Raw genomic sequence first — 15357 nt, forward strand, 5'->3', positions numbered from 1 at the left:
AATATAAAAGTTATTATAAAAATCAGATACAGTATATAAAAAACAACAACACATGATCTTAAAATAATTTATTTGCTGTCTTGTGGGCTGGATTTTAGACTAGTGCAAATTCAAACAAGCAGAGGGAAAAAAAATGTGTCTATATGTTGTCTACTCGGGTTACCAGTTACAACAACGAATGAAAACAAGTTTGAGTCATTGGCAATATAATGTGATTGTTGACCAGCCCCTACTGCTGTACACACATGTGCTACAGTGACTCAGTTATATCTTGCTTTAATATGTCATCTTTTTGTTCAGTGTAAAGACTGCAATAATGGCCAGTTTTATCTACGCTACACAGTTTATTTTAAATCATGACATTTCGGTATGCATCATCAATCTTTGAACATGATTGAATGTTGTTTTTCGTCCAAGCACTTTTTCGACTCAGCGAAAACAAGATATCAACACATAAAATATGGCAAGAGAAGAAAAGTGCTGCTGAAAACAATGATTTAATGTCATTGCTATCGTTTCTCTGCTCCTTCTGATGTTCTTTATCACACCCTCAATCTGAACCTCACTCTGACATGTATTCTGACCCCCAGTGTCATCTGGCAGACATGATACATTGATTTGAACAGCAATGGAGCCTTCATCAAACCTATGAAGAATTCTGGAGATATCGTTTTCACTTCGATCACATTTTCATTTTGCCTGCCCCCACAAACAATAGACTTCTTACTTGGCAACTCACAATGTACAGTGTATACTTCCCCAATAAAGAACCAATTGCACTGCAACTGAATTTGAGTTCCTTGTTATAATGGTTAGAAATGTTCATTGCCATCCAAAGTCCATGCCTGCCATTTGATAGAACTTCATGTTGTGGGGCTGGTAGAATTCTCTAAGTTTCTGTATGACCTCCGGGTCAATTTTAGGGTGAGTTCTGCCTTTGGTTTTGCCTAGACAGTGGGGTTTGCTACTGCCTTCTGGCTTTTTGAGGCAAGGAAAGCCCTTTGTCTTGTTAAAGAAGAAGTGTTTGTCTGTAATGATCCTCTGCAGACCAAGAAAGTCCTGCACGCGGCCCAGCTCACCCGCCGGGTCGCTTATCAGTCTCTCTCCGTGGACAAAATGGATCTGCGAGAGCGGAAAGTAGGCCAGCCACCGCTCCAAGTGCCTGGCATACAGTCCAATGTACAGAGGGCTCCAAAGAGAGTCTATCTGTCCCATGGTTCTGTTCTTAAATGTCAGGTTCTCAAAACTGGGGATATCTGGGGTTTTGGAGATGATCTGGGTGTAGTCTGAAATGGCACGGGTGATGGGGTCCCGCACCACCACAATTAGCTTGATGTCCCGGGACATGGCATGGATGCGGGCCGGTGTCTCTGGGGTGACAAAGTATCTGGGCGTCTTCTCCATTACGATTTGCCCATCAAGAGCTTTGGGCATCATGCTCCTGAAAGAGATAGAACAGAGTTAGGAAAGTCATCAAGAAAAGTGGACTTGCTTTTCTTTCTCCTACCGCCATCAATCAACCGTTTACACTGGTCATAAGATTTGTTTTACTTATGACATGGCCTACGACTACCAACACAGTATTGATTGTCCAAATCACATCACGCCCCCAGCACCAGCATCAGAAGAGGCTCTTTGGCCTAGCAAAACTGAGCTAATGAGGTGACATGGCTTTTGTCCTCAAGCAGATAAGCCCAGGCCACACTGTCCGCTGTGTCTCTTATTGGGTGTAAATGAGAAGTCAGGCAGCTCCCTGCATGCTCTAAATGTGCATTTGTAATGCTTGTTATTGTGCAGATGTGCAGCCGGCATCAATCACAGAGGGTTCCTAACATACAAGGAAAACAAACTGAATGCATGTGTCTCATTCTTACCATTGGCAGATGGGACTCATTTGTTTTAAGTGGCTCGTAGGCTCACCAGTTTATTGGTCCACCTGCACCCCACCTGCCCGTACAACAAAACAACATCTAATGCCTATTTAAGGGACTCCTAGTAGAAACATATCAAGCTTTGAGAAATTAAATGAGCTCTTGCAGCTAAAAATAGTTCATTTCTGTTCAGCTAAAACAAATTATGTTGATAAATTGATTGGTATTTTAAAAACTTAATAAGTGTCAGAGCTGTGGTGCAGTTGGTAATGTTAATGTTCATGGGGACGCATGTCATATTACGATTACATTCCCACTCTTACTCCCTCAAATTTCCTAAAATGTAATATACTGTAAAAGAACACTTTTTTTAATATACAGTTGGTCAACCTATAATATTATTAAACTTTTTTATACCTCATAATTAAAGATTTCTGATTCTGCGACTTTAAACATTTATTTCACACAAAAAAAGAAAATTCTGCCATTATTTACCAGTGTCATATATGAACTTTATAAGGGGAAATCCCAGAGCCCCCATTAATTTTTTACCCTTTCATTTACCCACCCAAATGTTGTTCCAAACCCATATGACACAAAAGGAGATGTTTGGTAGTATGTTAGCCTCAGTCACTTTTCACTTTCATTGTATCTTTTTTCACCCCATACAAAGTGAATGGTGACTGAGGCTGCCATTTTGCCTAATATCTACTTTTGTGGTCCATAGAAGAAAGCAAGACTTCTAGGTTTGTAACAACATGAGGGTCAGTAAATTATGACAGATTTTTATTTTGGGGTGAACTATCCCTTCTACAAAAAAAATAAAAAAATAAATCCTTACTGAAATTTGCCGCAAAAACTGTTAAGGGTCAAATGATCAGGGACCTTAAAAATTAATTTCAGCCACACATGTATAAGATGTTGAGATGCTTCAGAAGGATATGCAGAGTAGACATCAAGGAACTGCATAAGGTTTGGTGAACTTTCACACATATCATCATTAGTTCTTTTGGGTTTTAACAAGTATATCTCCTGCTTTCTCCTAATTACCTCAAAGTGACCCTATAGGTGTCATCGACAAATAAATGTGGATGGTCATGTATTGATGTATTCATCTGTCTAATGTCAGAAAGTTTCAGAAGTTCAGAACAAGTCATTTTTGCAGCTTAGTTTCAGTAAAAGGTCTTTTTGGACTGGGAAGCTTTGAGTTCTGTAAGTGACAGTATGTTTACATTGTACATCAGTGTTATCTCAAAAGATCAAGGAATATGTGATTTCTCAGAATATATATATATATATAAACTAAAACACAACAAATTTTGGAATACCATTCTTGTCAAAACCAATCAGACTGATTAACTGTCCTCATCAAGGACACACTATTGAAATGTATAAGTCTCATGGTAATGGGCCAAAGCAACAAAAGAGAACCCATAAAGCTGATTGCCTGTCATCAAAGAGATGACAAAGACTTGCTATTTGTCATGCTGTTCAGAGGGGTCGTGGAGGACAGACCATATGATGCCTCCAGTGTCCTTTGGCAGAAGACGGACTCACATTGCTGTGCCAGCCATCCCTGCAATGCAAGCTCCTATCAATACAGCAGCACACCAGCTATGCCAATACCCAGACCTCGCTGCATTATCAATGGCTTCATATGAGAAAGCACTTAGCGTAAAGACTTCCCTTTTTACCTATGCTTTTTATGGGGCCAGCAAATCTATTATATCCCGCCATTAATTATTCACTCACTTCTACTTATGTGACTGCTTCGAACATGCAGTGGACTGTGTCCTCTGAGATTTTGTCCTCCAGCTAATGCATGAGTACTTTCTGATGTCCATTCACTATTAGTAATAATAAGCTACAGGGGAATGTGTTTAATAATACTGAATATACAGTTGATTGTATGATGCTAAGAGTGTGCCCTATAATTTGTACAGCACATAGAAGAACATAGATGTCGGAGAAAAGTCTATTAACAAATTCATACAGATTAGCAAGTGGGACAAAGTCAGTAATCCAGTTTATTTTGTTGATAGGTTTTTTATTGTGAAGATTCTTGGAAAGTAAGTAGAAAACTTTAAGAGCATTTGTAATATAGGCAATACTCATATGTCTGTGTAGTCATGGGTTTGTTAACACAAAACATGCCTGTGCACAAATAATATATATTTTTATCAGTAATTTGAATACGAGTGAATGACAGATCACTGTGAAATTCTAAATCAATTGTGTAAATGCAGTTACAGATATAAAAAATTACGACTTTCAGTATTCCATTTTTGATATCAAGAAATGGGTATTTCTGTGAGTAAATTTTTTATATTAAGAATTAACATTGCAACACACTCTCACGGCGAAATCGTCAGGATTCATATGACTTTGCTAAATTTGGCTAATTCGTATGATATCGTGCGACTGCACTCATTTGAATTCCTACGACTTTCACTACAGCCAGTGATGTCACATTTCCATCTAATACGTGACAATTACTTGCTTCTGTCAAACACAACAGCTTCCTATCATGTTTACACACTCTACTGATTGGTTAAGTTTAGATAAGGGGTTTGGGTTAGGGCATAATATTAATAAGTATGTCCTTAACGCCTCGTGCGCAGAACAGGCGCTTACTTCCACATTAGACATCCGGGAATTTGCACATCATACGTGTTTATGCGAACAACTTCGTGTGAGACCATACAAAATAGCCAACTTGTAAATTATGTACGACTTTTTTAATGAGATCCAGTTGAAAATTTTTCCAATTCCAATTCATGGGTGGCCCTAAGAGTATATTTTCCGAATATTTTCAGTAAAGCCCAGAATGTTTTTAATCTTCTTGTAGTGATGTCAAAAGGACCAGTGCTTCGGTTTTAAATTTATACTAAATATGAACATTTTTTAATATGAAGTAATACTGTATATAAGTTAATGATACCATGCTTTCTACAGTATAATACCAAACACAGATGCGATTCAGTACCCTCACACTGTCTTGTTGTCACTCATGCAAGAAGAGCATTTGCGGTTGCAGCTGTGTGTGAACGAAATGCACACTGTGTTGGAAGTCAATATGCCATCTTGGTGAGATATTGGAAACTGTGTTGAGTTTGTCAATCCAGATGCAGTAAGTACCAAATATTTAGATCTATAATCCTGAAAATAATGAGTAATATATACAGATGTGGTCGAGAAATTTGCAAACATTCAGTCATGAGCCAAGGCATTTGCAAAAACGATTTTATTAAGAAACAATGCAATAAACCTAGTAAATTTTGGCAAATCTAGCAACTATTATTTATAATAATCTCCTATTTTAGCCTGTCTACAGCCTGCTATCTTCTAAACTAACTTAAAGGGATAGTTCACCCAAAAATTAAAATTCCCTCATCAGTTCCTAACCCTCGTGCCATCCCAGATGTGTATGAATTTCTTTCATCTGCTGAACACAAACAAATATTTTTAGAAGAATATCTCAGCTCTGTAGATCCAAACAATGCAAGTGAATGGGAACCAAAAACAATTTGGTCCAAAAAGAACATAAAGGCAGCATAAAAGTAATCCATAAAACTCCAATTTTTAAATCTATACCTTCAGAAGCTTTTTGATAGGTGTGAGTGAGAAACAGATCAATATTTAAGTCCTTTTTTACTATAAATTCTCCTCCCTTCCCAGTATGTGGTGATATGCACGAAGAATGCAAATCTGCAAAAACAAAAAAAGAAGAATGTGAAAGTAAAAGTGGAGATTGATAGTAAAAAAAGGACTTCAGTATTGAAACAGATGTAACATTTAAACTTTTATTATAAAATCTATTATATTCTGATATTTCATCAAAGGATGGCCCCATACATATCCACAGATATCTGTGCTATGCCTCGAATATCCACTGGCCATAGAACCGCCTCTGGTTCAATTACTGACATAATTATTATTATTATTTTTTTTTTTTACCACTTTCACTAGTAGTAATTCCATTCCTGATATCAAGAATTAACTAGTGAAAATAATTTTTTTGATATTCACATCCTGCACATTATTAACACTTATGTGTTCAGGTTTTAGTTATACATCCATTGTTCTGATGGACCCACATGATTATTGGCTTTGTAGAAAAATATTAATTTACATAAAAACACTTAATACTAAATACTTAGATGCTGATTTAGCATTTTAGATATCAATTACAGGCAATATAGACAGAATAGGTTCTCAGGTTCTCTGGCCCAAAACATTAGGAGTTGGTTCCCAAAAAATAACCAAATCAATTTGATTAAAAATGTCTGCGAAGGTCATATACAATATGTATAAATAAATGTAATTCATATGAGTGTTCATCAAAGTGTATAACTTAGGTCACCAAGTCTTTTCACCATTTTAATCACCTTTTTGTCTTCAGAAGTTTGTTTAAATGGTCCTGCAGTGTCACAAATGAATTTTTTAAGGACAAATATTCCATGTTGTTCCTCATTACTATGAGGTCATAAAAGCTGCATGCATAATAATTATGGTTGTTTAAGATAGAAGTGGTTTATGTCAACTACCCACATACTGTACACTTGCTTTGTTGGTTGTACGATATGATTTATGAAAGTATCACAACTCTGAAATATAGCTGAAAGATAACAGAACAAAACTGTCATTGAATAATCAAGAACAAGGTCTGGATTAAGTGGACAGGTATGTCTTTGTTTGTAAAGTCTTCACAGAATATGAAGATTACTCTGTGTTGTCCAATCCCAACAGCCCAAAGGAGCCAGTGCATAGGTCTCCCCTAATTGAGGTTGCATTTGGCTGGGCCTCTCTGAGGTATACTGAATAAACCAAATGGTGCCCTGGGTATTGATCATGATGGGGGTATGATAATTTAGGTCTCAGCTGGTGTGGGGGTGGCAGGTGGAGTTTGTAGATGGGCCACTCTATGGCCTCATCAGCAGCTTGCTTTGCACAAACAGATGTGAGGCAATTACCCTGTCTTCTGTCCAGGCATCAACTACAGCAATGGATGTTATATACATTTCTTTCATTCCAATGAATCTGTTTAATGGAACGAAAAAAATCTGAAAATTTCTTGCAGAAATGTTGATATGCATGAAATGAACAGGACTGCATAGGACTATATAGGATGGAATCTTTAAAGAATTAAAATGAAACTACTTAAACCAGGGAGAGTCAGTTACTGTTTCACTTTCATTGTTTCATTGTTTTCAAACACATTTTCCACTAATGACACTTTGCACAAAACCAGCAGAAAAACATGTGTTCCAAATAGTTGTCAATTCTATATATACTATTTTAGAAATTAAATTGTTTATTTTCTAAATATTGGTCAGTTAAGCAAAAAATGCAATTTGATAAAGATAATTATTATATTCATATTAGTCTCACATACAGAAAAGTGGAGTAGGCATGTAAACAGTAAGACGATAGTGATTTTGCAGTATTTGTGTGTGGGTTTGAACCAAACCATGCATTTCTTTGCATATAGAGGCCATTAAAGGCCCAGTCAGTTGTAACTCTGCCCTGTCCACTTCCCAGAAACATCCATCATAGAGGGGCTCAGACATTACCTCCCTATTCCTGTTCCCCTGAGGCACCTAATGAGAACTGAATTACCAATGGAGCATCTAAGCCTTATGTTGATTTTATAGACCGGGCATACAGTATACTTATACACATGTAGCAAAAATAAACATATATAAACAGAACTACTGTCACACCAGGCTTCCATATTCTGCCCCTGGCTGTAATTTTCAGTCAGATCTGCCCTGACCATGTTTAGCTTTTTGTTTTGTTTTTTGTTTTGTTTTGTTTCGTTTCGTTTTGTTTTGTTTTGTTCACATGCCGTACTTCATTGCTGTCTGTTTGAAAAGCATGTGGTAATTGAGGTTTTTAAATGTTTGTTGCAAATCTCACTATTTTCACTGTTAAATAATTAAAACATTCCTCTATTCCTCTGTTATTATCATCCTTCTCCACTATTTTGGTGAGTGTATTCAGAATGTCTTTGTGAAGTAGATGTACTACTCATATTGACAGAGAGCATTAATAATTAATCAACATAAAAATAAAATGAAAACATCCTTTCAGGACAAGCATATGGTTTGTTATAAAAGCAACTCTATGATTAGCAATACAATTGTTTTGGTGTTTGAAAATATGCAACCAGAAAAAGCAATACCCCCACCTCAACAAAAGCTCTGGCTCAGAATTCAAGGGTATGAATTTAAATGCCTTTTTTAATGACTTCTCAATGAATTGCAAATTAATTCTCATAATTCAATGACATCAGATGCAAAACTGGCAAATCAAATTACAGCTCACCCCCAATGAGTGACACAGCACTATTATCACTAGATAGAACATTCCAGAAGGACTGAAGAGAAAAACACACCGCTTATTTCACCAGATGGTTCCAGGAAATCATTCTTGCCATTTTTGGTTTAGCAAGTCTGTCCCACCAATATACCTTTGAATCAATATGCTATACTGATGCTTTTTAATAGACTTCAAAAGCTGCAAATGTACATTTATGTTTCAAAGATCTCACAAGGAAACGGGATGATTACTAATGTTGTAAAATCTTTCGTTTTAATCTCAAATAATTTTTCTAATCCCCCCTTATAAAGTAGACCACTGACAGTTCTCTATTGAACTTAGAAAGGATCTATCTCATGCCGTATTGAGGGTGACTTCCAGCAAATAGATTTCTTTAAAGGAAAGTGACAGTATTGGCGCCTGAAACATGAACGTGGAGACTCTGTACAGATCATGCCTCAGCAGGATAAAGCCTCTTGCTAATTGTAATAGAATCTGCAATGGCCAAAGCTAACTGGTCTAAATTCTAGCATGAACTCAAGGTCAAGCATTGGAGCCAATCAATTGGAAAAACACTATAAGCACAGAACATCCATCTATCACCTCAGTCTTGTTCTAGATCTTATCTGAGCTTTACTGTCATTTATTTTCTCTTTGTTAAAGATCTGAATTGAGATTGTGAGACCAGCATCCCACCCCGCACTTACACCAACAGATTTAATCTACCCTTGATAACAAGATTAATGACTCGCCCATTCCATTAGACCTGTATAAGTCACTGACTCATTCCAAAATTTGTGTTTGGCCAGTTATCTCTAGGCCCTCTGACCATATGAAGTCCCTGGCACAGATCATTATGTTTGGTGGAAAAAGTGACTCAGGTTAAAGATAAATTGACAGGTCTCACAATAATGTCAAGTGGCCTTTCATGCTGTGAGGTCCATCTGGTCCCAGCGTGATGACAATCTGCCTCATCTCTGCTCAAAGAGATCCTCTGAGCATAACACAGGGTTATTTATGAGCCAACATCACACACATGCATACACACAATGGAATATCAAAGCAATATCCTTGCTGGCAAGTGTGTCAAATAACTGCAGAAATGTTTTCCGAATTCCAAACCTTTTTCAATGCATTGTCCATTTAAATGTGGGCATAGACTAATTCTATGGACTAAGCAAGCCAATTGTGAACTGACAAAACAATCAATCAACTGCTTAAAAGGTAAGTAATTGAGTTTTGTCAACTCTCTGAACAGTTTGGGGGTAGCGTGACCAACCATAATATCAAATGGTGTGACTTTATATCTGATGGGCTAGTTGATCAACCTGCAACTGTATTCTGTAGTAGGCAAACAAACAAATAAATAAATAATTGATCTGATGCCTAACAATAAAAGGCCACACCACATTAGTGTCTACCACACCCCTATTAGCTATATCTGTCAGTTCCTTTCAGATAGCTTAACATGCCAAAGGTTTCCAATTTATGTACAGAAGACATATTTCAAATTGAGCTCTATAGTCTCTCAAAAACCAACTGCTGGAACAGTTGAGACACAAGTGTTCTCAGTTAAAAGCAACATCTAGCAACAGCTCCAGAGATGATTAACACTGCCAACTTATATCCAGCCCCACTTCAGAGACTGCGATGGCAAGATGGTTTTAATTATTTCACTCCTTTATGAATATTATGATACAGCATACTGTTATATTGATACCACGCCTCATCAAATAATACACGTATGTTCATTTATGATGGACTTTTGCATCGAGGTCACGCAGTGGTGAAATTCTCACTTGCTTTAGGGCAGTAGTGTAAGCTCTGATCTGTGTACAGAAATGTAACAATGGGATTAACACTTTACAGTGTCCACCTATTACATGTTTACATTTACAGTTATTCATTTAGCTTTTATCAAAAGAAGCTTACAAAGAAGGAATACTACAATATGAGCAATACAGATTGTTCATGCAAAGTTCCAAAATTGCCTGGTAAAGTAAACATGTAGCCTATTCAGTGTTGGGTAGTAATGTACTACATATCATCTTCATGGTTACATGTGGATTCCATTATCAGTTTTTAATTTAAAAGAGGTGCAAATTGGTGTTTGATTTCATGTGTTCTATTTTTAATGAGTACAAATTGGTACTTAGTATACTTAAAATTAAGATAATAAGTAATCCAAAAGTAATCCGATTAGATAATCTAAAAATCTAAAACATTACATTGCTGATTACAATTTTAATTGTGTAATTTATAATCAGTACCAGATTACATTTCAGATGTAATCTACCCACACTGTAAAAAGTGGTAACCTGCAATTGTTATTTCTTAATAACAATTATAAGAAATAAAAAAAATAAAATAAATAAAGAAGTTATTTCTACCTGATATAAACCTTAAATTAATATTCTGGGTTCAATACAAGTTAAGCTCATTCATTGTGACTTGTTCCTTCTTTTCTTTAAATAAAGCAAAAATCTGGGTTACAGTGAGGCACTTACAATGGAAGTAAATGGGGCAAATCCATAAAAATTAATATACTCACTGTTTCAAAAGCATAGCCACAAGACGTAAACAATATGCATGTTATTTTTGATAAAATCACTTACAAACCTTTTCTGTGTAAAGTTATTGCCAGTTTTACAACTTTGTTGCCATGATGACGCACTGCTGTAAACCCTAAAACAACCGTAAAAACGGTGATTTAGACAACTTTACAGCTCAAATAATACATACGTTTTAACCAAAGAATTAATGTAAGTGTTTTTATAAATTTATAAACTTCATATTTCTACCTTTAAACTCTCCAAAAACTGGCCTCCATTAACTTCCATTGTAAGTGCCTCACTGTAACCTCGATTTTTGCTTTTTTTAAAGAAAAGTAGGGACGAGTCGAAATTATTTTTCGTGGTAACCAACATTATGCCACAAATGCTGTAAACTGAGTAAACTTGTATTGAACCCTGAATATTCCTTTAAAATTAGTTTGGTTTGTGTAACCTAATGTATTCAGGTTGGTTTATGGATCTTTAAAAAAAAAAAAGATTATCCCCTTTTCTCCCCAATTTTGGAATGCCCAATTTCCACTACTTAGTAGGTCCTCGTGGTGGCGTGGTTACTCACCTTAATCCGGGTAGCGGAGGACAAGTCTCGGTTGCCTCCGCTTCTGAGACAGTCAATCTGCGCATCTTATCACGTGGCTCGCTGTGCATGACACCGCGGAGACTCACAGCATGCGGAGGCTCATGCTACTCTCCGCGATCCACGCACAATTTACCACGCGCTCCATTGAAAGCGAGAACCACTAATCGCGACCATGAGGAGGTTACCCCATGTGACTCTTCCCTCCCTAGCAACCGGGCCAATTTGGTTGCTTAGGAGACCTGGCTGGAGTCACTCAGCACACCCTGGATTCCAACTCATGACTCCAGGGGTGGTAGTCTGGTTTATGGCTTTTAAATAATTTTATAAAATAAAAAATAAAATAAAACAATATTTTTTTATTTATTTATTTATTTGTTTGAATGAAACAAGTTCATTTAGATTGATTTAGTGCAAAATTGCCTACGTTTTACAATATGTGGACATATCTGTTACCAGTTACGGTTCCACTCCTTACATGTTAACACAGACTTGTATTTAACTACAAAAAGAAAACAACAGCAACAAAAACAATGCAATTAAAAATATATACGCCTTAAAACCATTACATATTAATAACTGAGCACTTACAATGTAACTACACAACAACACAAATGTTAGATGTCACTACTGTGCCATTATTACCTGTACCAGCTGAGTCCACGCGCGTAGTGCCTGTCAAAGAAATGTGGTTCGGACCCAAGAGCTCGGATGTCAGGATGAAGCCTGAGGAACTCCAGAAGAGCTCTGGTTCCTCCCTTCTTCACCCCGATGATTAGAGCGTGTGGAAGTCGCCGGATAGAGGTCCAATCTTTCCCCGAGCTGTTGGCTGGATCTACACTCTCTTCCATCACGTAATCAGGCACCGTTAATATTTCTTTGAGCACGGTCTTATTATAACGCTCTCGGTACCATCCCGTTAAAAGCCACGGTGAGTTTTTGGAACTCTCCACCAAGTCCGATTCGCAGCATCCCAGCAGAAGGTACAGGAGAGAGACGCATATAATGCTCAAGGATAACATGATTACAAGTTTTTGCAATTGTCTCCGGATGTCCAGGAGTGGGTTGTTAAAAGTTGCCATCCCTCTGAAAACAGTCCGAAGATGGCCATTCTCTTTAGGACTTTATTTGTTTAACTTTGACGAGCTGAAAGCCAAGAGGGCGAATGACAGCCGGCGCGTCTTGCACTGGTCTTTAAGACATCACGGTTCCCATTCAGTGTGCAGAGCGTCTCTAAATATCATTTTGGATTTGAGAGTTTCATCATAACAGAGAGATTGGATAGACCTTTTTGTGTCGTATTTCCATACTTTGCACGGCCAAAAATCTACTGATTGTAATATCCGCGCTGGAGTGCGGTGATGTGCCACTGGTCCCCGGGGTATTCCTGTCCTGGTACTGCTCTCATTCATTCGTGAAAGTGAGCGCAGCATGCTGCCTAGCTTAAGCTGGCTTTGATTGGAGGGTCATGGCTGAAGGCGGGTTTAATTCCGCTGTACTTACAGAGAGAACACAGATCCATTAGATAAGCTGGAGGTGTTAACATGGGTTGAAATATGGCATGCATTATGTTTCCATTATTTGGATACAGTGATATTTTTATATGAGGTCTATACACAGAGGACCCTGTGTGTGTGTGTGAAAGGGATTTATTCTCCATTTATTAAAGGAATACTTCAACCAAAAAAGAAAATTCTGTCATAATTTGGGCCACTCACCCTAATGTCCTTTAAAACCTTTGTGACTTTATTTCTTCAGTGGAATACAAAATACATTAGCTGGGGTTGTACCCATGCATTTTCATGCAAATTTTGGGATATTGCATAAAAAATGCGAATACATTTCCAAAATGTATTTTGATAAGAAGACATAAAGTATGGTGAATATACATTTACTGAATATATTCCTAGAGAATGAATTTAGGAATTTTATATATATATATATATATATATATATATATATATATATATATATATATATATATATATATATATATATATATATGCAGTACTGTGCAAAAGTCTTAGGCACATAAGTTGCTTCACAAAAACATTTGTCTTAAGATGGTTATTTAGATTTTCAGCTTTAGTGTGTCAATAGGAAATATACATTTTAGACTCCCAAACATTTCTTTTGCAAATAGAATAAAATAGAATAGAAGGACAGGGAGCCCTGCAACAGATGGCATGGTCCCCACAAAGCCCCCCACAGAACATCGTGTCTGTCTGGGATTACATGAAGAGACAGAAGCAATTGAGACAGCCAAAACAGAAAGAAGAACTGTGGCAAATTCTCCAAGAAGCTTGGAACATCCTATTTGCCAACAACCAAAAAAAAACTGTATCCAGGTGTACCTAGAAGAACTGGTGCTGTTTTGAAGGCAAAGGTGGTCACACCAAATATTGATTTAGCTTTTTTATGTTTACTGGATTTTGTATGATGTTAATTGATAAATGAAAACTATTTATGGCATTATTTTTGAAGACATCCTCACTATGCAACATTTTTCCCAAGTGCATAAACTTTTGCACAGAACTGTATATATTCATATATAAATCTTGCCATTGCAGTCTCAAGGCAAGATCATGATTTCAAGCTCAATTACGCTTCCTAGCAGTTTACGCATGTGCAGAGGACTAGATCAGTGGTTCCCAACCTTTTTTCCAGGGGAACCCTATTTTAACACTCAAAATCCCGAACGACCCCCTCTCCTGCAAACACTCCACCCCATCCCCCAAACTAAATTACTGACATGAGCAACATATTCATTTGTTATTTGTTGAATGAAATTAACACAGGCTCAATGAACACAACAATATGCATAGGTTCATAATATTTTCCTTGTAACAGGAGCAAATATAATCTGTTAATGTGTATATCAATGCATCAGGGGAGAAATCACAAATGTATTAATTTTACTTAACATATAAAACTTGGAAATATAAAGCTAATAATTTGATAACATTAATATTGAGGGATGGTATATTCACCTAACATATTTATTATATTTATTGTGAGCTCTAGTCAAAAGATTTCCGAAGTTCTGGGGTCTATTTTGACAGTACAGGTTTTCCCAAAGGAAAAGCTCCCTCAGTTTACCCACCATCTGAGGGTGTTTGGTGCTCTGATGGCTCTTCAGTACGATATGAAGGAACAACGCTTTAGGCATTAAGTTGTTGGAAAAAGCAATATGCCAATCGATAATCCTATGATGATGTCATCAGAGCGTGTGGAACATCGGAATCCCACTGCCAAATATACTACATTTTGTTGGGGAGGACTGTCTGTTCCAGAGAATACAAACATAGTTGTCTTTGTTCCAAATTGCATATAGACAGCATGTAATAGGCCTATATGGTTTTCCCATTACATATCCTCAAATGTGACACACTCCATTTTAACCAGAAGAAGTGCTTTGAAGGAACTTGGTATTAGTCTCAGCCTTCAAATGATGTCAATTTTATCATGAAATCCAAACAATATTGTTTTGATGCGCTTTAATGCTTTGTGTGACAGATCGCGGCAGCTGCACATTCAAACAGAGTGGCACAACGCTCTCTCTTCAACGTAGCATTTAAAAAACATGAATGAATATCAGAGGTTATGTTGAAAGAGTACAGGACAACTTAATGAAATGTTTCATATCTCTTGTAATCAGCCAGTCTTTTAATGTTGAAAAGACATGGAGAATATCTTGTGCTTTTCAGTTAGCGCTCAAGCCTTGAGCACTCAATCGTACGCCCAGTCTATTCATTCATGTGTAGTCTTCCACCACAAATCACACATTCAATTCACACTTTGTCTATTGCCTCGAAACCAAATTTAGTACAAATAAATAATAATAAAATCAATAAAACCAAATAAATCCTTGTTTTCTTTTTACCACTTCTGAGTATGTTTATGTATTTTACCACTCCCTGACGCTTTGCCATAGTCTTTGCTTTCGTTTGGCTAGCTAGCCTGTTGTTCTGATCGTTGCTCAGTACTGTACATAGAACAAGCAATTTTGCTGTTTCTT

At 36.9% G+C, this 15357-nt stretch overlaps 1 protein-coding gene across 1 annotated transcript; it reads right to left on the bottom strand.

Moving 5' to 3' along the window:
* Window positions 1-60: 60 nt before the first annotated feature.
* Window positions 61-12723, bottom strand: LOC127427083 (heparan sulfate glucosamine 3-O-sulfotransferase 3B1-like). Its single transcript, XM_051674443.1, has 2 exons — window positions 11985-12723; window positions 61-1441 (listed from the first exon to the last, which is right to left on the bottom strand). The coding sequence occupies exons 1-2, from the start codon at window positions 12419-12421 to the stop codon at window positions 823-825; spliced, it is 1056 nt and encodes a 351-aa protein (XP_051530403.1). The 5' UTR covers window positions 12422-12723; the 3' UTR covers window positions 61-822.
* Between the last annotated feature and the right edge of the window lie 2634 nt (window positions 12724-15357).

The sequence above is a fragment of the Myxocyprinus asiaticus genome, chromosome 36, assembly GCF_019703515.2.
Source record: "Myxocyprinus asiaticus isolate MX2 ecotype Aquarium Trade chromosome 36, UBuf_Myxa_2, whole genome shotgun sequence".
Lineage (NCBI taxonomy): Eukaryota > Metazoa > Chordata > Actinopteri > Cypriniformes > Catostomidae > Myxocyprinus > Myxocyprinus asiaticus.

What these genes read in the sequence shown, in the direction of transcription:
- LOC127427083 (XM_051674443.1), bottom strand. Translation starts at nt 12,421, where the DNA reads ATGGCAACTTTTAACAACCCACTCCTGGACATCCGGAGACAATTGCAA. An exon ending in CGTGGACTCAGCTGGTACAG is followed by an intron (nt 1,442 to 11,984) that starts GTAATAATGGCA and finishes TATCTCTTTCAG; the next exon opens with GAGCATGATGCCCAAAGCTC.